At 38.7% G+C, this 25118-nt stretch overlaps 2 protein-coding genes across 3 annotated transcripts in view; one reads left to right on the top strand and one right to left on the bottom strand.

The window, feature by feature from the left end:
* The window catches only part of LOC139937027 (uncharacterized), a 14667-nt gene extending 10681 nt beyond the window's left edge, over window positions 1-3986 (top strand). Inside the window, exon 5 of the mRNA XM_071931973.1 lies at window positions 473-3986. Coding sequence (XP_071788074.1) covers window positions 473-496 — 24 coding nt within the window. The 3' untranslated portion in view covers window positions 497-3986. The remainder of the gene's footprint in view (window positions 1-472) is intronic.
* Window positions 2024-25118, bottom strand: LOC139937026 (sodium-dependent multivitamin transporter-like). Of its 2 annotated transcripts, XM_071931970.1 has the most exons (15): window positions 24997-25118; window positions 21342-21907; window positions 19993-20058; window positions 19493-19544; window positions 19075-19142; window positions 17152-17306; window positions 16427-16567; window positions 15790-15919; window positions 15268-15356; window positions 14586-14692; window positions 11313-11467; window positions 10113-10360; window positions 9764-9864; window positions 8827-8930; window positions 2024-8479 (listed from the first exon to the last, which is right to left on the bottom strand). In XM_071931970.1, the coding sequence occupies exons 2-15, from the start codon at window positions 21714-21716 to the stop codon at window positions 8396-8398; spliced, it is 1875 nt and encodes a 624-aa protein (XP_071788071.1). In that variant the 5' UTR covers window positions 21717-21907; window positions 24997-25118; the 3' UTR covers window positions 2024-8395. The 2 variants fall into 2 exon arrangements, with proteins under 2 accessions (XP_071788071.1, XP_071788073.1); XM_071931972.1 differs by lacking the exons at window positions 2024-8479; window positions 8827-8930; window positions 9764-9864; window positions 10113-10360; window positions 11313-11467 and adding an exon at window positions 11487-13007.

Genomic DNA, 25118 nt, shown 5'->3' with positions numbered 1-25118 from the left:
AAGTTCACAGATTAACAAATAACTTACAGGGTTTAAAGAAGTCAATGGTGAACGATTTCTCTTGAAATGCTTTACTTTTTGAGAAAACAGCAAAACAATATTACGGATTTATTTGAAACACATGTCATGACATGTCGAAACGCACGGAAACAAGGGTGGGGTTTTCCGTTGTTTTCTCCCGACTCCGATGACCGATTGTGCCTAAATTTTCACAGGTTTGTTATTTGATATAGAAGTTGTGGTACACAAAGTGTAGGCCTTGGAAAACACTGTTTACCAAAAGGGTCCAATGGCTTTAAAGGACACAAGTGTCACGACTGGGACTCAAACCCACACTCTGCTGACCAGAAAAACCAGACTATGAATTTGGTGCTATTTCTAAAAAAAAAAGAAAAATTGTTTTTAATTATGCATCATTGCAGGGACGAATGAGGTTTTGACGTTGTTTATTTGTTGTTGTTTGTATTTACAGTGCATGACAGAAGGGGAATGTTAAGAAGATGAACTTCGGAGCAAAACAGAAAGGGGAGGATGTGTTTAAAGTAGGTTTTCTAAACTGTAACAAATAGTTTGTTGTAACATAATATCAGACATTTGGTTCTTATTTTACTTGTCATTCATGAACATAGTGAAAGTAATTAAGGAAATGACAATGACATTTGGTACAGTGGTGACACAAACTAATGACTATGACAAATTTTGTGACAAGATATCCATAGCCTCTAAGTCACCTTGGTGGTGTTTTGTACTAAAAGTAGATTTAAGCTAAACATTTCTTTTTGTGTGCAAATCAACACAAGGTTTAAGTTGAAACATAAAAGTAGCCTATTCAGATGAAGAAAATAGATTGTGCATGTCTCATGGGTGTTCTAACATATTGGATCACTTTGGCCCCATGTACGTTGCTCAAGCGATTGCGCACTTTCAAAATGTTAAAAAAGGGGTGAGACTTGCACAGTCTATTGGAAAATTTGTCGATAGTTAAAATGTTCACATTATATTCAGTTTAAAAGAAACAATTTCAAGTAATCTTTGAAAGGTATTTGATGTGGTAGATATGTATCCTCAATTGGAAGTTTGTTGGATTTTTGGGGTATTTTTTCGCATAGTGTTTTACCACTAGGTTTTTCAGAATTGAAAACTTATTTGCTACACGGATTTAACGCACTGATAATCATGGCTTTACCACTACAGCGTATTTAAGTTAAATGGAAGCGTCAGTGTAGAAATCATGCTTTGAAATTTTTGTTGTAATGCATTTTCTTTTTTTAAAGACATTTTCAATTGTTACTCGCTTCCACGTTCTTTCATCAAAAAAAGGGAAATATCAACTTCTTATTGGAATCATGTCTGAAATTTTATATATATTTTTTTAGGCACAGAGCTGCCAACCTTCACTGACCAAAATCAGTATTCCTGAAGCAAAAAAATCTGTATTTTCTGAATTTTTCAAAATTTACTATCTTGCCTGTAATTTCACTCTGAGGCCGTGGAGGCCCCCCTGGACCATAGACTTTAAGATGAAGTGCCCTTTGCAAAATGAAAATGGCCTTGCCCTTTCAAAAATGAAATTCTAGGCATGTTAATTGAATTCACATAACCAATAATAGCCTTCAAACACTTAGTGACGATCCCTTTTGGTGGTTGGCAGCTCAGCTATAAACACCAAAAAGTTTTTTTGAAATTTGGGAACCCAGGCTCGGCATTTCTGGCCTACATTGTATGGTTTCCTGTTTGGGAAATTTGCATAATGGCCATTTATGACTTTGTCAGACTCGGAAGGTTGGAATGAGTAATATGGATGGGCCTGCCACCAATGTCAAAACTGAAGTTGGGGTTGATAGGTTAAAACATTAGAAAGATTAGGCTGTGGCTTCTGCAGATATGGATGTGGTTACCGTGGCTATGGCTGCTGCTAAGGGTGTTGCTATGTGCATCATGGGGTTTTATGCTATAGAAAAGATAGGAGGTAACATTATATTATCCCCATTTTCTTCTAAATTTATTTATTTATATATATATATTTTTATTTATTTTTTTTTTTGGGGGGGGGCTTTATTATTTCGTTTTGTAGCTCAAGCTGTAAACTTATGAAATAAATCACTGAGAATACTGGGTACAATTAGCCCTTGCCATGAAAAATGCTGATTACATTCATGAATGCGTACAGACACTATTGGTCGGCAAAGGGCGTAGAGTTGTGCACAAGGCAAAGGCACAAACGTGTATGCATAACAGCCCCTACAGTCTAAAATAAAAAGGATGTTCCTTCGTTTGGACGACTGTTTATTTTTCTTTCTTGAGAGTTAAATGTTTTTGTATTGTTGCTATCGTGTTTAAAAAACACATAATAATGCGATTAGAAGATAATAAAAGATTACTATAAAATTTATACACATAGTATGTGACATACATTTTTGGGGGTAATTTGTAAGATAAATAAGGGAATAAAAAGGGTAGCGACAAATTCTTAAACGACTGGGTAAAACCGGCAGGGTCGTGGCCGAGTGATAAAGGCGCGAGCCTTTTGTCAAAAGGCGAAACAGTATCACAATTCTAGACAATCTGCCACTTTTGTTCTTTGCAAAAAAAAATCTGGACAGAAACTACAACAAATGTTCAAGAACTAAGGGCTTCTTCCTCGGTCTTGCCAAAATGTACTACGTATAAGGAAAGCAATTTTCCAAATGCGATGCAATTAGATTTATATCGGACCAATACAATGTACTAGACTTTTATCATAAGGCAGTTAAGTCATGTATCCAATCTCATCCATGACTGCTAATAAACTATCCTTAAACATACAAAGGGTGACCAGACTAAGTCTCGATTTCGAATGGAAAGAATCCAAAATGGTCGACACAATAAAGGTCTTTGTTTTCCCATGTACTCACAGTCAGTATTTGTATTGAAGACTTTTTTAAGTCTCCATAAAAGAGGCTTTTTTATACATGTAAATTACAACGCACAAAAAAAAACCCAAGGAGTAAATTAGATTTTGGAAAATGTGTATCCTTTGAAGAACTTAATGGGTCTGGTGTGGCTGTAAGCAAGTAGGTGAGGTTTCTAGCTCAAATAAGGAAACACCACTTATGAGAAACTTTAAGTGTCTTGGTTGTATTTTCCAAATGAATACAACCAAAACAGGTGCAATTTTGAGCCAGGATCACCAGATCATTTATAATAAAATTGGCATAACATTAGTGTTACCATATATCTGTGTGACTATGTGTTTATTAATATTTAGTTTAAGACTTTTCATTCACTAAGCTATGGCATATGTTTTGAGTAATATTAACACCATTATAGATATATTTTTCTTCCTGATTAATTTTCCTTAAAACCATTTAATAGTTTAGAAGAGATATTAGTTCATTTTCATATTGTGTAACTGAAATTTGATTGTTGTCTCTGGGGATCTATATAACTCCCACTATGCAGTTAGTTTGTTCTAAACAGTATAATAATTTGCCTTTCATTCCACGAAATTGTCTTTAAGGGGATTGTATACATTTGGTAATTGGGCCCCACTATATGTTTTAATCATGTATAGTTGTAGATGTATACCATAAAATGCATTTAAGTTAAGTTAAAATTAACTTGTAGAAAATTCACTTCAAAAGGTGGTTTTTTTTTTTTTTTTGAGATATTGCCGAAAATCTGGAGGGATTATGTCCATCCAGGAAAAATTTGCTATTTGAATACACAATCTAAGAAAAGTTACTCTCAACAGTACAGTGACCTTTCTCAGATTCAAATTTGTGGGGGTTAAAAAGTGATATATTTTAGTCATAACTGCCGTACTTCACAGCGTAAAGCGTCTCAAAGTGCATTATACCATCAGAAGCTGCTGTATTTCTTACCAAAAAAGTTGTTGTCATTTTTTTTTCAGAGTCAATACCAAATGTATACAGACCCTTTAATTGTCAATACTTTTCTGCTTGTATTTTTATATATTAAATTGCTGTAATAGTAGATGTAAAGGTTATCGACTTTTGTGTGATTTTTCTTCTTCTTTTTACCAAGCGTCATGACTCTGCCCGTCGCTGAATTATGCGTTTTTGATCTCCATTATTTGCTTACTGGGTATGCGCAACATTTCTGTGTAAGTGAAGACTGACTTGGAACCTAGAGTATGTGGGTTAGAGGGTTAAAGGATATTATCTCACAACAGTGTAAGGACTATGATTTTGAACACCAAAATAATGATCACTTTGCTTTATGAACTTTCCTAGAAAGTTACACATTTAATAATAGCTCTTGTACGAATAGTCAACATTGCGTGGTATTTTAAAACAAAGAACACATTTTTGCATAACTAAATAAAATATGGACACTGACAGAGCCATGTGGCACCAAATAAAATCTTGACAAACAATAAATTTAACTTAGAGAAAGTAGACAGATTTTTTACTCTTGCTTTGTGCAAAAAGTTAACAAAAAAGTACAGACTAGAATCATCAATTGCCTCTTTAACTAAAACGAAGTAAGCAAAATCTATAACTGCTGAATACCCCATCGGGTTACTTTGTTAAAATGCTGTACAAATGCAACCGCAATTAATTATATTTTTAACAAACCTACGTATATTAATATTTCATACATATTAAGAATGCATTGTCGCAGAATATAATTCCAAGATGAAATACAGATTATTTCATTTCACGAGGATAAGCCAAGTGAAACGGAAAAGCCATATTTCACTGGATGATTAAAGTATATTCTAAAACAATGCAGGAACGAAATGCATTCAATGCATACAATATTGCATTCAATATTGCATTCAATTATTTATAATACATTAAATATTTGTTTTTATGCAAGTCACACAAATATTCTCAGACAAAAAAATAGACATGAAAAGTTGTCCACTCCACACTCTGAAAATTCTAGATGCCCTTTCTAAAAAAAACTGTGAATAATGTCTTGTCCCCCCATGACATGACCTAGCCTCATTTGGGACAAAAGATTAGTTTGGAAAGCTATGCCTAAACCATCCAATAATTATCCATATTGGATGGGCCTATCCAATATTCAATTTTGGAGCATCGCGGCAGTAAATACATGGCAAAATATTAGATGATATGTGAGGCCATCAATCAAATGTCAAGGATCAGTGTGTGGTATATACATGTACAATAACATCAAATACAATATCGCTGGGTGAAAAAGTTTAAATAAATACTATACAAATGCATAAAAAGTCTAATAATAAAGCCTGGCTATTCAACCCAGGCTTTCGGAATAAGTTATAGGATCAAGTTGAAAGTCGTCACAAAGAGATCTTCTGATATTTCTTTTTAAAAAAAAGGCAGGGTTACTTTTGGTAGTTGTACACATAAATAGGATGGTCTCAAGACCAAAATGTCATAAAAAAATAATTATTCATATACTATTACTACCACAATAAGTTGGTGCTGCCCAACTCATGAATACGTTTCCTAGTAAAGAACCTTCAGTGCTGGAAACAAAAAGATATCCTTCAGTTTGCACAAAAGCATTCAGGGGAAACTTGCTAGTCACTAAATCGTTGCTAATCTCTCACACGTGTGAAATCTACTCGCAAAATCAGAAAGACCTGGGAAAAGGGTTGAATACATGTTTTCAGTAGCTTCATTTTGAGGCCGCCCTTCCAGTCACGCTATAAGAATTGTTTAATTTATTTTTTATGTTATCTTAAAGGCAGTGGACACTATTGGTAATTACTCAAAATAATTATCATCATAAAACCTTTCTTGATTACGAGTAATGGGGAGAGGTTGATAGTATAAAACATTGTTAGAAACAGCTCCCTCTGAAGTGACATAGTTTTCGAGAAAGAAGTAATTTTCCACGAACTTGATTTCGAGACCTCAAGTTTAGAACTTGAGGTCTCGAAATCAACCATCTAAACGCACACAACTTCGTGTGACAAGGGTGTTTTTTCTTTCATTATTATCTCGCTACTTCTGCGACCGATTGAGCTCAAATTTTCACAGGTTTGTTATTTCATGCATATGTTGAGATACACCAAGTGAGAAGACTGGTGTATGACATTTACCAATAGTGTCCAGTGTCTTTAAATTACACATCCAATAGCAGGATGAATAGGAAATTAGTTTTATTTGTGGAAGGAAAACCTCACGGGGAAACCGACGCAATCAGGTGGGAACTGAAAACCAAAATCAACATGCATGGCTCAGGTCTGAGGTGGGATTCGAACCGGGGACCACTGAGGTGAAAGGCAGGGTAGGGAACAACTGAGCCAACTTGATCCCGAAATTAAAATCGTTAAAGTTGGGAAATGGTGTTTATTTCAAACTGAAATGGGAACTAAAAGATGCAATGTTCTTGGCAGTAACAAAAGCTTAGTCTCTACAAGGTTTATCAAGAACATGTCTCACATGAGACCCACAGGACCACCCAAGTTTGTACACATTTATCACACCAACTACGCATCAAAATACAAGCAGTACAAAAACCCTCAACTAAGTGTGCCAACTAATCTGTAGCTTTAAGAGTGACCAAAAACTGTACGCTGAACATGTCTTGGTACTGATTTCCAGCGAGGTGACCAACATTGACATCATTCAACTGCACTAAGGTTGTCACTATATCGCAGGCTAGCATGGTGCATCCTTTAATAAAATCCATTAAGGATGGTATTGAATGGTCACAAAGTAGAAAAGTACAAACAGGTACATTGCAACGAGTCAAATTAAAAAGTCAAAAGTACCCTTCGGTGATCAGAACTCATTCGTTGATAAAGATGCATCCCCTATCATTCAACTTTCTTCTCCAAACCTTGAATTTGGAAGGCCACATTACATCGATGATGCTTTGGGATATTTGGTAAGAGCACGTATAAAAGTCACTACATTTCACACACAAGTCCACTGATACAAAAAGGTTTCTAAAAAACATCTGGTTGGCAACAACACAACCAAGAGTGTAGGTACAGTACTGTAAAAATGATGCATGTATTTTTTCCGCAGAAAACATTGAATGTGGAAGGCATTGTATCTGTAAGTTAAAAAAAGGTCTCTACCATTTTGACACTTTCCTGTAGCTCACAAACATACCCAGTGTGCAGTCACTGTGTGGACGTTCCTTTGTTCTGTACACATGACAAAAATCCCATTCTTCAATAATGAAAATAGCACTGCAAGGATGTGGGTAAGTGATTTAAGTCCCTACATTATGTGGATTTCTTTTGTTCTGATGTCCACACTTTGTATGTACCACTGTAACACAGATGTTTGTCAACCCTGTAAAATGGGAACTTCTCACTGGGTGAGTTCGTTTAGCTTCCCTGGGTCGACCCCGGTGTGTGGAGTTTTTTTTTTCCCAGGACGAACGTGGGTAATTATCTGCACACGTTCGTCCTGGAAAAAAACCACCACACACACACCGGGGTCGACCCGGGGAAGCTAAACGAACGCACCCATAGTTCGCTCTGTCAAAAGTCCAGAACCCTTTTGTTAAAGTCTTCAGGGGTCGATTTCACAAAGATCTAAGATCAATCTTAACAGCATATCAATCTTAACTTCTAAGCAAAGTGTGATGTCACAAAACAAATTACTATGGAGATAATGAAAACTTGTCTTAACATGAATCGACCCCTGTTTCAAAAGGTAGACATCTTTCCACACACCCAAGCTGTGTGTTACACATAGAGTTATATATAAGAACTAGAGGGCGCACGAGTGATGCTTCGTGCACAAACGCCACGGGACCGCAAGATGACAAGCGCGTCCATTCTGCACGGGCGTTGAATATGAAATACACGTTTTTTTTTTTATTGAACGCTCACGCGATGCTGTTTGTTCAACTTACAAAATGGCCGCACAAACACACGCTGTGAGATAGCTGTTTTGTCAACTTAGAAAATGGCCGCCTGCTCGCATACCGAGGCGCGTATATAGGCCAGTGCGCGCTCTAGTTCTTATATATAACTCTATGGTGTTACATAACATCTATGGACATTCCTTTATTCTGTACACTTCAGGAAAAATGTATTCTTCAACACTGTTGAAAACCAATTGTGGACAAATGTAAGTCCGCATAGTGATTCCAACCCAAGCCTTGTGTGGACTCTCACTTCGTATGTCATGCTTACCCACAATACACCACAGTGAAAGAGTCACTACACCACAGTGAAAGAGTCACTGCTAACAAGAAGGTCTGAAAGTACGGTCCAGATGATAGTACTAGTAGGTATGTTCAAATTATGGGATTTCTGCCCTTTTGTAGACCTTAGAAGTTACAGATTTCCAGGAACAGTTCCAAGCTTTTAGGAACTGTTTCCTCAGCATGAGAGAAGAGCAGGATCCTTTTTATATCTGAAGAAAATAACAGCAACTTGTTTTCTCCAGGCAGACAATTTTTTAAAATTTTTCATCCCTGCTTGACACTATCAGAGATTTGTCTCCAGATCATCAGCGGGTTGCATTTTCCAGTAGCCAGTTCCTGGTCCAGTGTCCATCATATCTAAGTCATCCTGTAAAGTAAACAAAAAACAAAAATGATCCACCAACTTCCGAACCACCAAAAGGAGGGTATACCTTTTAGTTTAAAGTTGAAGGTGTTCCTGGTTTGAGCATATTGCGCAACAACACCTTGTAAACCACGACGTGGTGCTTTAAAGGATTAGGCCTCATAATTCAAAACAAAGCTCCACACACCTTGCAGGAAAACAACAATACTGAACGCTATGATACGCCCCTCAGGGAGTGATAAAACGTAATATAAGAAACCGAGTATTATTATTGGTAATTACTCAAACAAAAAATTAATGACCCAAAAAGACACCCTCGGTGTTAACGCCATAGTTTGGAATAAACTTACCAGGCGCTGCATCTTGTGTGACCCCCTTCTGCAACTGCATGAGCGGAGCTTGGCAATACATGGGGTCAGCAGTGAGGAATCTACAGGCTCGTCCCTGTTTCCACCTGAAACACAATCAAGATGTATACTTTATGGAGTCCTCAACAAACACCTTGGGTGGGATTCGAATCAACCACCTTCGGTATTCTTGACTCAGGAAAGTACTGAGTAAACAGTGCTTAACACACATCAGTGTTTGGGTAAAACTCAGAATAATATGCCTTTTTTCCCAAATCCCCAGACAAAAGTGAACGTTTCAAACAAAAACCTAAAAAGTAATAGGCCTATTTGGAAATTTAATACACCAAAAATATTTGCATTAATAAATAAAGAATGTTGTAGTAAATACAACTGAAAACTACAACTACAAGTTTGGACAAAATAACCATAATTAGTATAACTACCATATAACTACAGTACATACAGTAATAGAGTGAAAACAGTAGAATATACAATTTGCGATCACAAACAACAATAAACAAGAGTTATGAAAATCTCATTTCAGCACATTTCAAACCAATTCAATTCAATTCAAAAATGGTTAATTAAAAACATGTATCACATATAAAAACCCAATAGCACATGTTAACATTAAATTTTCTTTTTAATACCTGAAACAAAAGTAAACAGTAGAAAAAGGAAAAACCTGGGGTCGATTCCACAAAGAGTTAGGACTAGTCCTAACTTGGGACTAGTCCTAGGAGATATTAAAAACGTATGGCTAGTCCTAAGTTAGGACGAGTAAATCGTCCTTACTCAAGATAATACTAGTCTTAACTCTTTGTGAAATCCACGCCTGGTCCCATCAAAAACCAGTAGGCTGAATATTGAAAATTAAACGAAGAACAATCTGCCAGAAACACAGGGGTGGGTGCAAGCCCCACTAAGCTGTACTTACATGTAATGAGACTAACTATGAGGCCAACTACAAGTACAACAGTCATTCCTATGACACTGTACCATAGGTAAGACACACTGTAGAAGGTAGTTAATAGAGAGCTGTCAAAAGAAGAAATATCAAATAATTTTAGGTGGATCAAAGACAAAAAGCACACGATCGCATCTCCACTCCATTAGTTTGCATTTTAATTCAATTCAATTCAAGTCAACATTTATTTCCAACTACTCTTCTCAAGATAATCCTGAAAAATCCTGAAAAAGTCAAACGTCCGAGGTCTAAAAAGAATCATCTGAAAGACCCCCTATTTCAAGCAGCCCCGGAGGTACACCCCCCAAGAATAGTTTACCTTGTTGCTGGAGTTGTTTCTGTCGTTAGCTCAGTAGTGAAATCTGATTCGTAGCCAGGACTGTAAAGTTCATAAGTTGTCGCATTGACAGGACTGTAGTCAACGACAAGGGTCATCATCGTCGTGTTTAGATCCGGGCAGTTGTCTAAGGTCGTCGGTAGACCGGTGAGTGGTGTCGGGTTCAGAAATTTACCGATAGCAATCCATGTTGATACGCCAAAGCTCACAAAAACACCTACAAGTGCACCCTACATGTAGCAACAAAATTGACAATTAACTTTTTTTATAAATATTTAGTATTATTTTAAAGTGCCAAAATCGCTCGATGCGGTTTACAGAAAAAAAATGCACTTCAAGTTTCACACTGTAAACAAAAAAAACTGTAGAACAAAAACAAATAAGTACATACAGAGCCTCAAAAGATAAAACAAAAATAAGACTGCCGATCCCCTTAAAGGGACTTAGTGTATCCCATCATAAGCACAAAATAACAAGCCTGTGAAAATTTGGACTCAATTGGTCATCGAAGTTGCGAGGAAATGATAAAAGAAAAATACCCTTGTTGGACGAATTTGTGTGCTTTCAGATAAGAATAAAATACTTCTAGCTAGAAGTCTTTTATTATTTAAGTGAGAAATTACCTCTTTCTCAAAAACTACGTTACTTCAGAGGGAGTCGTTTCCCACAATGTTTTATACTATCAACAGCTCTCCAATGCTTTTTACCAAGTCAGTTTTTATGTTAATATTTGTTTTGAGTAATTACCAAACGTGTACCTTCCCTTTAAAACACATGAAACTACTTAACACTGAAAGTAGACCTTGAAAGAAGAATATAAAAAGAAACTTCAACCAAACAGAAACGCATGCAGAAAATGCATAACAATATTAACCACAATAGACTAGGCCTATAGAGTGCACCAAATTGTTTTACAATAATATGTTAAATATGTTAAATAAAAAATTAAATTAAAATTAAAATCTACATGTAACACGCAAATAAAAGAGTTGCATCAGGCCTTGGTAAGATTGATACATACTTTTATACAGTATGAACACTTGCATTCATACATAAATATAACAAAATGAGGCATATTCATTGAGTGTCGTGCAGCGCTTTCTATGACAAAACAGCCTTACTCAAAAAAATGACATTTTTTAGAAAAGTTTGTTTTGCCATGGAAGAGCCGAGTGGGTATACCTTATTGTTGGCACAGGGGAAGAATAGTCCCAGGGTGAAGAGACCAAGTAGAGGACCTCCGATGAACCCCATGAGACTCAGGGCGACTTGCAAGACGGGTCCCATCTGACGAGCCAGATAGGCAAGACCTACACACAGCAGGCCGTAGGTACAAGCTGCTCAAAATAAATAAGTAACAATGAATTAATCTTAAGGTGCGGTTTGCAGTAGCACCATGAACCCCCATGAGACTCAGGGCGACTTGTAAGACGGGTCCCATCTGACGAGCCAGATAGGCAAGACCTACACACAGCAGGCCGTAGGTACAAGCTGCTCAAAATAAATAAGTAACAATGAATTAATCTTAAGGTGCGGTTTGCAGTAGCACCATGAACCCCCATGAGACTCAGGGCGACTTGTAAGACGGGTCCCATCTGACGAGCCAGATAGGCAAGACCTACACACAGCAGGCCGTAGGTACAAGCTGCTCAAAATAAATAAGTAACAATGAATTAATCTTAAGGTGCGGTTTGCAGTAGCACCATGAACCCCCATGAGACTCAAGGCGACTTGCAAGACGGGTCCCATCTGACGAGCCAGATAGGCAAGACCTACACACAGCAGGCCGTAGGTACAAGCTGCTCAAAATAAATAAGTAACAATGAATTAATCTTAAGGTGCGGTTTGCAGTAGCACCATGAACCCCCATGAGACTCAGGGCGACTTGTAAGACGGGTCCCATCTGACGAGCCAGATAGGCAAGACCTACACACAGCAGGCCGTAGGTACAAGCTGCTCAAAATAAATAAGTAACAATGAATTAATCTTAAGGTGCGGTTTGCAGTAGCACCATGAACCCCCATGAGACTCAAGGCGACTTGCAAGACGGGTCCCATCTGACGAGCCAGATAGGCAAGACCTACACACAGCAGGCCGTAGGTACAAGCTGCTCAAAATAAATAAGTAACAATGAATTAATCTTAAGGTGCGGTTTGCAGTAGCACCATGAACCCCCATGAGACTCAGGGCGACTTGTAAGACGGGTCCCATCTGACGAGCCAGATAGGCAAGACCTACACACAACAGGCCGTAGGTACAAGCTGCTCAAAATAAATAAGTAACAATGAATTAATCTTAAGGTGCGGTTTGCAGTAGCACCATGAACCCCCATGAGACTCAAGGCGACTTGCAAGACGGGTCCCATCTGACGAGCCAGATAGGCAAGACCTACACACAGCAGGCCGTAGGTACAAGCTGCTCAAAATAAATAAGTAACAATGAATTAATCTTAAGGTGCGGTTTGCAGTAGCACCATGAACCCCCATGAGACTCAGGGCGACTTGTAAGACGGGTCCCATCTGACGAGCCAGATAGGCAAGACCTACACACAGCAGGCCGTAGGTACAAGCTGCTCAAAATAAATAAGTAACAATGAATTAATCTTAAGGTGCGGTTTGCAGTAGCACCATGAACCCCCATGAGACTCAGGGCGACTTGTAAGACGGGTCCCATCTGACGAGCCAGATAGGCAAGACCTACACACAACAGGCCGTAGGTACAAGCTGCTCAAAATAAATAAGTAACAATGAATTAATCTTAAGGTGCGGTTTGCAGTAGCACCATGAACCCCCATGAGACTCAAGGCGACTTGCAAGACGGGTCCCATCTGACGAGCCAGATAGGCAAGACCTACACACAGCAGGCCGTAGGTACAAGCTGCTCAAAATAAATAAGTAACAATGAATTAATCTTAAGGTGCGGTTTGCAGTAGCACCATGAACCCCCATGAGACTCAGGGCGACTTGTAAGACGGGTCCCATCTGACGAGCTAGATAGGCAAGACCTACACACAGCAGGCCATAGGTACAAGCTGCTCAAAATAAATAAGTAACAATGAATTAATCTTAAGGTGCGGTTTGCAGTAGCACCATGAACCCCCATGAGACTCAGGGCGACTTGTAAGACGGGTCCCATCTGACGAGCTAGATAGGCAAGACCTACACACAGCAGGCCATAGGTACAAGCTGCTCAAAATAAATAAGTAACAATGAATTAATCTTAAGGTGCGGTTTGCAGTAGCACCATGAACCCCCATGAGACTCAGGGCGACTTGTAAGACGGGTCCCATCTGACGAGCTAGATAGGCAAGACCTACACACAGCAGGCCATAGGTACAAGCTGCTCAAAATAAATAAGTAACAATGAATTAATCTTAAGGTGCGGTTTGCAGTAGCACCATGAACCCCCATGAGACTCAGGGCGACTTGTAAGACGGGTCCCATCTGACGAGCCAGATAGGCAAGACCTACACACAGCAGGCCATAGGTACAAGCTGCTCAAAATAAATAAGTAACAATGAATTAATCTTAAGGTGCGGTTTGCAGTAGCACCATGAACCCCCATGAGACTCAGGGCGACTTGTAAGACGGGTCCCATCTGACGAGCTAGATAGGCAAGACCTACACACAGCAGGCCGTACGTACAAGCTGCTCCAAAAGAAATAAGTAACAATGAATTAATCATTAGGTGAGGTTTGCGGTAGCACCATGTATAAATCTCTTTTTAGTAGTCTTGGTTCTGAAAAGAAAAGGTTGTTAAAAAGACAAGACAAATTATCACCTTATTGCACAGTGGGCTTTTTGATGGCAGTGGACACTATTGGTAATTACTCAAAATAATTGTTAGCATAAAACCTTACTTGGTAACGAGTAATGGGGAGAGGTTGATAGTATAAAACACTGTGAGAAACGGCTCCCTCTGAAGTAACGTAGTTTTGAGCAAGAAGTAATTTTCCAAGAATTTGATTTCGAGACCTCAAATTTACATTTTGAGGTCTCGAAATCAAGCATCTGGAAGCACACAATTTTGTGTGACAAGGGTGTTTTGTCTTTCATTATTATCTCGCAACTTCGACGACCAATTGAGCTCAAATTTTCACAGGTTTGTTATTTTATGCATATGTTGAGATACACCAAAAGAGAAGACTGGTGTTTGACAATTACTAATAGTGCCCAGTGTCTTTAAAACCAAGTAAAAAACATTCTGCAGACCTTGTTTCATTCAGCCTGCGTTGGCCAAACAAAATTACAGAATGCCCAGAATGTAAAGATGCAAATCCATGGTGGACGCACAAGTAAGCCACCTACCCAACTTAAGCAAAATTTTAAGCACAAATATTTGCTTAAAGGTAAGCAGCACTATGAAATTGGCCCCTGTTCCGATACGGTTACTTTGATTTCAATGGGGGCGAGACAAGATGGCCACACCATGATGAAGATTTCCTTGATTGTTTACCTAGTATCTTAGAGACGAGGGCAGCTCTTGGCTCGCTGAATCTCCTGTGAGGGAGAACGTCTTCAAGGGTTACAGCCGCCAGAGAGTTCATCCCTGAAGACACCGTACTGATGGGAAAAACAGTTTTATAAAATATGGAAGTTTTTTAATGCTAAATTGATGTTAAAGATCACCTTGAACAAAATTAAAAGTATCACTCTTTTTTTATAGAAAGGTAAAACTACAATAATGACTACATACAACTATGTAGTCATAGAATTATGTATACAATTACAATTTCCAGATAAGAAATAACAAATTGTAATTGTAATTAACAAATAACAAATTGTAATTGTATACAATTACAATTACAATTTTTTTTTTTTTTCTACATACAATTATGTAGTCATAATGACTACATACAACTGAATAAAATTTTGTTCATAATGTAAACAAAACCCACATACGGACTTGGTAAAAAAATCTCAAATCTTCAGTAAAAAGGTCTCATTTCCAACTTTGTTTCAACCTATTTATTTTCAAGTAATAAACCACAAGAGTGAAATTAAACAACATTTTGGGTTTTAACAAAGACAAAAAATAACCGGAGCAAGACTTGAACCTGGGACTTCAAGTGCTCTACCAACTGAGCTATCTACCTGTTATATTGTCAAAATCTACTTTGAGAAACACAACGACATACCTTAAGGATCCACTAAAGATAGCAGCAGTAAATAGTCCAGGCAGACCACGGATGAAGCCCAATTCATTAACCACATAGTACGGCAGTAACTAAAGGCAATACAATAACACTGTATAAGACAAAGGTTTAAATGCATTGAGCAGCTAAGCTTTAGAACAAAATGCTAAGACCCTAAAAGTTTGCTTAGCAGAAATGACTCTTTGCTCAGAGCTATAAAGTTGTAAATTGCAATTTCAGAACTGTTGATCAAAAGGCATTAAAAGACAAATGCATATTTAAAAAAAAAAATCAATCAAAATCAATAATCATTTGTTTTTTCTTTTTTTTTCTTTTTGCCAAATATTGTCTTTAAAGACAGCTCTTGATCAACAAACTCCAATTGAAACAAACTGTGTAAGCAAGTAAGTCCTAATTGGTAAGCAAAGTGTGATGTCACAATACAAATCACTATGGTATTACTGACAATTTGTCTTGCGATGAATCTTAGTGTTCATGTGACTTTGAGCCCAGTTCTCCTCTTACCTGATCAGATTTGGTGATCTTCCCGCTGAGCAGTGGATCGCAATCCCCATACATGGCAAACATCACAAGACCGCACATCATGGTTAGCGACAGTATAATGAACATGAGCGGACAATTCACATAGAGGGCGCTGCACAGGAAGAAAAGAACTGAGAGTCAAATATCTAAATGTAAAAAAAAGATTTCAACTACTGTTCAAAACTTAAGGAAAAGAACCGAGTGTCACAATTGTCAACTAGTGTGCACAAGGAAAGGAATTACTACAATAATAATAGCTTTAAAACTAATAAAGTCTACTAGATTACGTTTTATTTCATATATTTTTTAGGGTTATGGGGGGGGGGAGTTTATGAGGAGACTGAGGAGACTTCCTCTCACATCTTAAAATAGCCAGCTGGAACTAGCAGCAAAAATGAGGTAAACTTTCTGGCATAATAAGGGGGACACCTGTCCAATTTAGACTGTAGTGTTTGTGAACAATTTTTTACAAACATGATTTAAATCTACACAGGGAGAGCATCTAAGGGGGGAAATTTTAGTTTATATTGGAACCTTGCAGAGGGCACCACATCAAAACCTCATGGCACCTCAGTAATTGCTGTGGGTGTCGTGGGTTATTTCAAGAGCCCTTTCTTACCGTTTGGCATCTTTTTCTGAGGGGCAGCTGAGGTAGCGCTGTACTGAGAGCTGGTTACATCCATAGTTGGATAAGAAAGTGAATGTACCACCGATGACTAGCGACCATACAGAGTGACGAATAGTTGGGTCAATACCAATCCTATGGACAAAATCAATAATAAGCTCGCAATCAAAATTACTTTATTCACGGAAACTAAACAAATACTCTCTGATACTATAAAGATTACAAAGGTTTCATTAAAACAAGAGCGCCCACTAAACATAGGAGACCTCATTTTGCACATTGTCAGACCTGGAATTTTACCTTGGAGAGGGCAAGGCATTTTCATTTTGCAAAGGGCAATTCCATTGGAAAATCTTTAAGTATCTGGGAAACTTTTGGAAAGGGGCACCAAGGCCAAGACCGGGGCAAAAGAAGCCAATGTACATGTAACTCCGGGCCTCCATTGTTAATGTGCCCTTGTTGGGAAGCATTTGTTCCCAAATACTGGGATTCTTGACTCTGATATCATTCTCAGTAATGAGTTTTTAAAAAGGGTTTGACAAGGAACGAATTTACTAGAGCGTGAGTTAAACCAATGACCTCCCGATTAATGTACCAGCGCACTACCAACTGAGCTTTTCAGTCCTTATTGGCAGTCTCCCTTGTGCTTTATCGATTGATATTGAATGAGTTTTTAATTCATCTTTTGGGCGAATTAAGAACAAGTGATCACATCTCACTCATTGAAACTGATGCGACCACCATCAACGCTCTTCTCCCATATGTTCTGGAATCCTCCGAATGCGAAGCTTCCTTGAATAATGACGGCTAGAAGACCCACAAACATCACCAAAGTCTGAAAGACGTCCGTCCATATCACTGCTTTAATACCACCCTACATTGGAAAACACAATACAAGGTGGGATACTGGTTGTTTCTTTCCATCAATAATAAAACAAACTTGCTAAGAACAGAAAAGTATAAATGCTTAGCAAAAACAGGTTACCAGCCAAAAAAACAATTGAGTATGCATTGCTGTGACTGGTGCCCCACTCAATTTGTGCTTACCAAAGAAAATTGTCAAGCGATATTTTCTGCTTATTAACACGAACAGCTTTATTAAATTGGACCCAGGAGGGCCTGAAAACCTTGTGCACATGCAAGGCTCTAGTCCAATTTGACTAGCCCAGCTAACCTAAGCCCTTTTCACAAAACAGCAATTTAACAAGTGCCCCTTGCTTAATTGTAGCATGTTTGTGAAAGTTTACCAAATGCACCTCATGTGAAAGGACAATAATGTTTATACTGTCCATAAAGGACAACAAATTTGAGAAGATTTCACCAGGGACCTTGGACAGTCCAAACATAGTTGATCAAAGTTCACATGAAGTGCAACTTGCAAAATTTCACAACCTTGCTAAAATTAAGCATGGGACCCCTGCTAAATTGCTGTCATGTGAAAAGGGCTTTAATGTTTTGGAGATTAGGTGAAGGGCAGACATACACTAGTTTGTACACTGATAATACTTGTTGATAACTCAATTTTGAAGTGAGTCACTGCATATCATATCTCACTTATCACTGTTTACATTCTCGCTTACATATTGTACAAATTGACGGATAAGATAAGGTTTGATAAGCAAGTTTGAAGTGCATTTAAAATTAATGCTCTAAGGTACATTAGGAGCAAAATTAACCAATTATGTATCTATAGCAAGACTGTCATCGAATACTCATAGATCATGGAGGAAGCTTTTTTTCTCCATGATAAGACCATAGAGAAATGACAGTAAGACTAACAAAAACATACAACTTGTACATTCCACTGCCTTTCTGGCAGGCAAGATACTGCACTGGTCATACGGAAAACTCTACGTTTGATGTCATAATGTACACAGAAATTCAAGAGTAATGTAAAAAAAAAAACAGCTGACCTATTTTTAAGATGTGACCCTTCCCTTCATAACAAAATATCAATCTCCATACAAATAAGATTTCTTTTTTCTTTCATTGAGCTGTGTACAAATCCAGCCTGCAGGAAGTCCAGGCTCTGTGGCTCTTTTGTAAACATGTGACGTTACATGACACATGGTCAATATGAAGCAAGGAGACGTCAATAGGTGTTTATGCACCTGCCATCTACTCTGTCTAATCTAATTTGAATACTCAAGGACGAACTATTGAGTGGTCTTGTGTTTTCTTAACAATTCCTTCGTCCATTTGGGAGACAATTCGATAACACCACCAATTTAATTAGGAAGCGTTTTAACTCGGAGTACATAATTAGAACTAAAATCTTCCTTAGTACATTTTGCGACTGGATTGGGAATAACAATAATTTATGCTGTACAACCGTAACGCACGGTCTATGGCTGAATATTCACACACAAAAATATTCACAATAGTTTCATTTGTACTGCATGATACCACAACTCGTGATTTACAATAAAAACGGAAACAAAATGTGGTACTGAAAGTGTATTTTGGTGATGGAAAAAATATGATTTTTTTTTCTGGGGCACCGAAACAAGGGAGATCTCAATACATAGCATTCTTTTAAGACTGTTATAAATACAAAAGTAGTTTAGATGAAAAAAAGTACCGGTAATTAAAAATTTAAAAATAAACAATTTTTGTTTCAATATTCAGGAAAAATTTCTTACCAGTGTCGTGTAAAAGACGCAGACCAATCCGACAGTCAGAAGAGAAATCCAGATTTTTAAACCAGTTACTGTAATTCAAAGTGGATAGAAAACATGCAAAGTATTAGCGTTTTAAATATGAAACTGATACAAAAGGTACAAAGACGGTCATGGTGTAAAACTTTCCTTGAAATAGTTTTGCTCGCAAAAACAAGTTTGTAACAATTTGTGACTCATATGACCAACAATTTGTGACTCATATTGTGACTCATATGACCAACTGGGCTTTAGTTTTCACAGGTTTTTTAATCTATGTTTATTTTGGGTCACTAAGTCCGGAAATGCATCTTTCAAAATGACCAATGCTGTCGTTGTGCTTCAAACTGTAATTTGAGGATTTGAATTTGTTAACAAAAAAAAAAGGGAAAATGATAATTACCTGCATTTATGGCAAGGGCAGGAGCATATAGTACAACTGACATGTACATAATCTAAAAAGAGAAAAAAACAAAACTAATTACATTTAAGCCACTTTACGAATGGATTATAAAATATTGGTCAAAAAATAATCCTCAGCAATTAGGTAAAATACATAAAAGACCCTGATCTTTTTAAGTCTAAGGCTTTGTTTTAGAGACCATTCATTTCTGTTTGATCATCACAAAAAGCCCATACATCGCTAACATTTCACTTTTTCAACCAAATGTCTTCAGTACAATAATAACATGCAATAGAAAATCTGCTTTAGTTTTTAGAAATAGGGAACCTAGAAAATATCATATGTCGACATGACATTTTGCCATTTCTTACCATCCTGCTAATTTTTGCTGACCAAAAATTTGTTTAAAAGCAATATTTTCTGCGTCAGCAACTCTATGAAATTGGGCCCTGCAGCCTATAAAAATGTGTAGATTTTCCAACCCCTACAACTGAACTCACCATATGAAATATAAAAGCTAGAGCTCCAATAAGCCTTGCAGCACGGGAAAAACGAAGCTGAAGATACTGGGGGGAAAAAAAAATGTTAGGAACAAAATGTCTTCATGATTTGAAATTGATAGAAAACAAACCACCCCATATTACTTAAAACAACACCCGCTCTACTATGCAGTAATGTACACAACATCAATTTACTGTCATCATCCCCAAATCAAGCACTTCTCAACATCAGAGATCCTTCATATCATCCTGTGCTAGGCTTTAGAACTCACTACCGCTTTCTGCCCTTGTAGCCCAATCAGCCCAGTCTTTCAAATCCAGAAATCAGACAATTAATGAACTCTAGCTGTAGTTTATTACTAATAGCTTCTTAAAGATGTTGAGTTTGCATCGGGGATAAAGAATATTCATTTTGGTTTTTACCCTTATACACCCAAGTAATATGCCTGTGATTTTTTTCACAGAACTTGGGTAAGTATTGAGTATACAGTGCTAACTAGCTAACACACATCGGTGAAAATGGGTAAAAACCAAAATGAGTATACTAGCTTCTTGTTCACTTGAGCAAGGTCAAAACAACAAAAACCTGTTTTTAACAAAATGGATGGATGAACATGAAGTGCATGATTCTTGTATGTCAAAGCATAGAGCATGGAGAGCGAGGTCAGAACATTAACCACAAAAGGAAGCCCTATAATCATAGAGCAAGGACAATCAGGGTTTACCCTGAACTTTTTCAGTGGCTAGCCAGCAGGACCAGTTAGCTTTACATTTCACTGCAGTATTTTTTTTACTGGTCTGTACACATATTTCATGTTAAATAGGGGTGCTTTGTTCAACACTGAACTAGCCAGAATGAAGAGAATAGACCGATCCAGTAGGCTCCGCCCACGACGCACGTGTGAGGAAGAACACGTGGGGATCTCCAATGCGTTTCTGCACAACTCCGCCGAGCGCGCCAAGCATACGCGCACGCATGCCGGACCTTTGTGTTGGACCTTCGTTGCGTTGTGATTGGTCAAAATCAATACGCAATGGGCGGAGCTTAATGGATCGGTCTATTATGACTGGCCCTCGTGTACTTTTAACATCTATAGGTTTATCGAAACGTACGGTTGTCGGAATATAGTGATGTCGGAACATAGGGACATGTACATGTACCTTGTACTGCACCTTGAACACCCAGCAGGGTGGATACGTGCGCATTACAAGTCTTATTATTATTATTATTATTTATATGTACATGTAGGGTTGTCGAAACAGGGGCTGCGGAACATAGAGCAGTCGCCCTCTGTTGCACACGCTGCATGTAACAGGATTCATGACCGGGGTTAGGGTTTTTCAATTACCTCATAAACACTAGTAAGATGTAACCTGTAGAACACAGGGATATAAAAGTGAGCGGCGATCACGGTAACCAAAATATAGGAGCCGCTGATGAGCCAGAACATTGTCCCAAAGGTGTAGCATTCAGCCGGTGTCCCGAGAAGAGCGATGGCCGACATCCAACTAGCCAAAAGTGAAAATCCCACCGGAATGAATTTCATCTTGCGGTCGCCGACAAAGAACTCCTGAGTGGTGCGCTGATGGCCTCCGGTGCAGGCATGATAGAGACCGATGGCTGCCGAGACCACAAGGACTATGCTGAATACTATGTAGTCAACGATAGTGAATGTGCCCAGAGATTCTGGGAAAGTTGGGGGCGTCTCCAACGTGTCATTCATTTTGGATTGTAAAGAAATGTCCAATGTAATAGTCTGTTTTAAAAGCTAATGTTTGCAATTTGTTTCTGCATTTATACTTTTTCCGAAGACAAGCTTGACGATGGGTTTGCAGACGAGGAAAACATGTTCACAATGAAAGGGAGTCTATCACTATTTAATCTCTATTTTGTGTTGTGCTTGTCAGGTTCAATCTGCAATTGAAAAATATAGGAAAGAAAAGTCAAAGAGTTAGCAATTTATATTATCTCCAATATATTTACTCATAATTTCTGAATACACTTATTACAATATAAAGTGTTGAAGAGTAGCAGCGATATAAATCATGGTCATTTGGTCTTGTACTTTCTGAATCTTTAGAGTTTTACTTAGATTTAATAGAGCACACTACCACAGGGCTGCGCTACAGGGGTTTGTTTGTTTGTTTGTTTGTTTAGATGATCTTCCCATCAAGGGAACTCGGCAAAGTCCCACAAGGGGATATAAACACCAAGCTGGCAACAACCAATCTCTCTCACAAACATTGGTTTAACGTCTATGATTATGAATTACACAAATCAAGAAATTGTGATTCAGTAACTAGACGACAATATTTTTTCTAGTCATTGTGAAATCAGCGGTAAGCTGGGGGATTCGAACCCACAACCTTGTGATTGCAAGTCCTGCAGTCTAACCACTTGACCACGGATGACAGGCCTACGTTGACTTTTGTGTGCTGTTAGTGTTAGTGTTGGGAGAAAGGGTTTTGATTATCATATTATGCACGTATCAATTGTAGTCCCGGCCCTGGGGGACCCGGGACTTTGGCAGAGGTAGCTGGGACATAGACGGGGATGTGCAAAAACCGTGCACCGCCCTACCGGGAAAATAGCGGGGTCTTTGCCCAGGTTGTACAATTTATTTCCCCGCCCTACCGGGAAAATAGCGGGGTCTTTGGCGAGGTTGTACAATTTGTTTCCCCGCCCTACCGAGAAAATAGCGGGGTCTTTGGCGAGGTTGTACAATTTGTTTCCCCGCCCTACCGGGAAAATAGCGGGGTCTTTGGCGAGGTTGTATAATTTATTTCCCCGCTCTACCGGGACAATAGCGGGGTCTTTGGCGAGGTTGTACAATTTGTTTCCCCGCCCTACCGGGACAATAGCGGGGTCTTTGGCGAGGTTGTACAATTTGTTTCCCCGCCCTACCGGGACAATAGCGGGGTCTTTGGCGAGGTTGTACAATTTGTTTCCCCGCCCTACCGGGACAATAGCGGGGACATACCTAGCCGGCCTTGAATGAAAAGCTGTCCATATTTCGTCGACGGACGCACAGCCAGCAGCAGTGTGGCACGGTTCGATCCGATCCGTTTACGCACGCACACAGGCCGATGTAACCAGTTTCATTTCAGGGCTTTGCGGTAAACGTAATATTTAACAAATTATTTTTGTATTCAATACAAAAGTTAAAATACATTTTATAAAACTTGAAATGAGTATTTCTATTGTTCACATTTCTTCATAGATATAATTTAAAACAAACATTTGATTTAAAAAAGAAAAACAATTATAATATGTTCTTTGTTTAACGTATTTTCTCGTTCCGGTACGCGCGAGACTTGCACAGTCTATTAAACTGGTAATCGCACTGATCAGTGGGTAATCGTGATCAAAAATATCTGTTGGGTACCAGGCAATGTGCTAACTTGACAACTGACTGTTCTGTGTGCGCGCACGTGTGTACGTGTGTTGTGTGATGTTCATGCAATATTAACTGTCAAAAAAGTGCTGTTGATGATCATCCCACGGTTACGTTACATGCACTGGCCCACTCTACTCTAGATCCCAGAGTAAGGACCCCATTGTCAAGAAAACATAAAATCAAACAACAGATATCCTTATCATGGGCTTATAAAACCTGGGAACTGAAATATAAACAAAAACATGCATGTATGCATCAATAATGAAAGCTGATTTTAAAAACGAAGACGTTTTAAATTTTCAGTCCTGATCAATACGACCTCATCAAGCACAACAGCGATCGCAAGTGAAAATGTCAGCTACTGGTCTACATCATATGTACGGCTTCCTTGTGTTGAAAAATAATCATGTTTATTATGCAAATGACGGGTATTGACCGAGCAAAGCATTCTGGGAAATATAAAAAATGGCACGGCAAAATCGTACACCTGGAAACGAGGTTGACAAGGTATTGACCCCCAAAACAGTGGAAATGATAGACGCACATTAATTTGCAGTTGAGCGTTCCGATCCGCGGCTCTCTGCTGCAAGCAAGGGGTAAATCAGCCATCAGTCAGAACAAATGCCCCGCATGTCGGGGCCGGGATAGTGCAAGGTTTGTAACAAATGCCCCGTATGTCGGGGCCGGGATAGCACAAGGTTTGTAACAAATGCCCCGCATGTCGAGGCCGGGATCGTGCGGGGTTTGTTATAAATGCCCCGCATGTCGGGGCCGGGATCGTGCGGGGTTTGTTATAAATGCCCCGCATGTCGGGGCCGGGATCGTGCGGGGTTTGTTATAACATGCCCCGCATGCCGGGGCCTGTGTATAGCCGTGGATGTACAAAAAACAAGTGCCCCGCCCGGCCGGGCCGTAGCGGGGCATGGCAGGGACTATCACGCCGAGCCATTTTTACATCCCCGGCCAAGTCGCCGCTAGTCCCGGGTCCCCCAGGGCCGGGACTACAATTGATACGTGCATTATTTTAATCCTGATCCATAATTGTTTTATTTACAACAACCAACAGAAAATGTTCTTCTTACATAAACATATGTTTCAGGGAAAACACATTTAACACAGAGCCAGTCATTTTGGTGATTCATTTCGACTTGGCCTTCAACTATGTCAACGGCATCAAAAAGAGCAGACCTCCATTTTCTGATTAAATTTTTATTCGTTGTAAACTTTACTAACATTTAGCTTATCCAACCTGTTGTATTCAATTCTAAGAACTCCAATTCACAATCCTACTTCAAAAGTATTGGAAGAAGATTTAGAAACCTAGTGCCTTTGTCCAGGTCGGCCTCCCAAGGCACAATGCACTGTTCTGACTCTGGCGTGCCGTGTTTCATTCTCCGTGGTTGGTCTATATCAATGGCCGGTCGTCCGGCCGTGTTATGAGAGAAAATTACGGCTGGCTCCTTGATAAAAAACACGACTCATGAAGCAACAATTCTTTCCCATTCCTCATAACGACAAACATACATTTAAAATCACTTACTATCATCCCTTCTTCATATACCTAATTAACAAAAATTCCTTAATTTGTTCATGACATTGTACTTACCAGTTCGGCTTGAAACAAAGCAATATTCTTGTCAGTTAACTTGTGGTTGTTGGAACATTTTTTTTTATTGCGCACACAACACACGTGTATTTCGTATACACAGTGCATTTCCCATGGGTATT

The sequence above is a fragment of the Asterias amurensis genome, chromosome 5 (genome assembly GCF_032118995.1).
Source record: "Asterias amurensis chromosome 5, ASM3211899v1".
NCBI classification, from domain to species: domain Eukaryota; kingdom Metazoa; phylum Echinodermata; class Asteroidea; order Forcipulatida; family Asteriidae; genus Asterias; species Asterias amurensis.
Note: the sequence above shows the minus strand (reverse complement) of the source record. Positions and strands in the feature narration are given on the sequence as shown.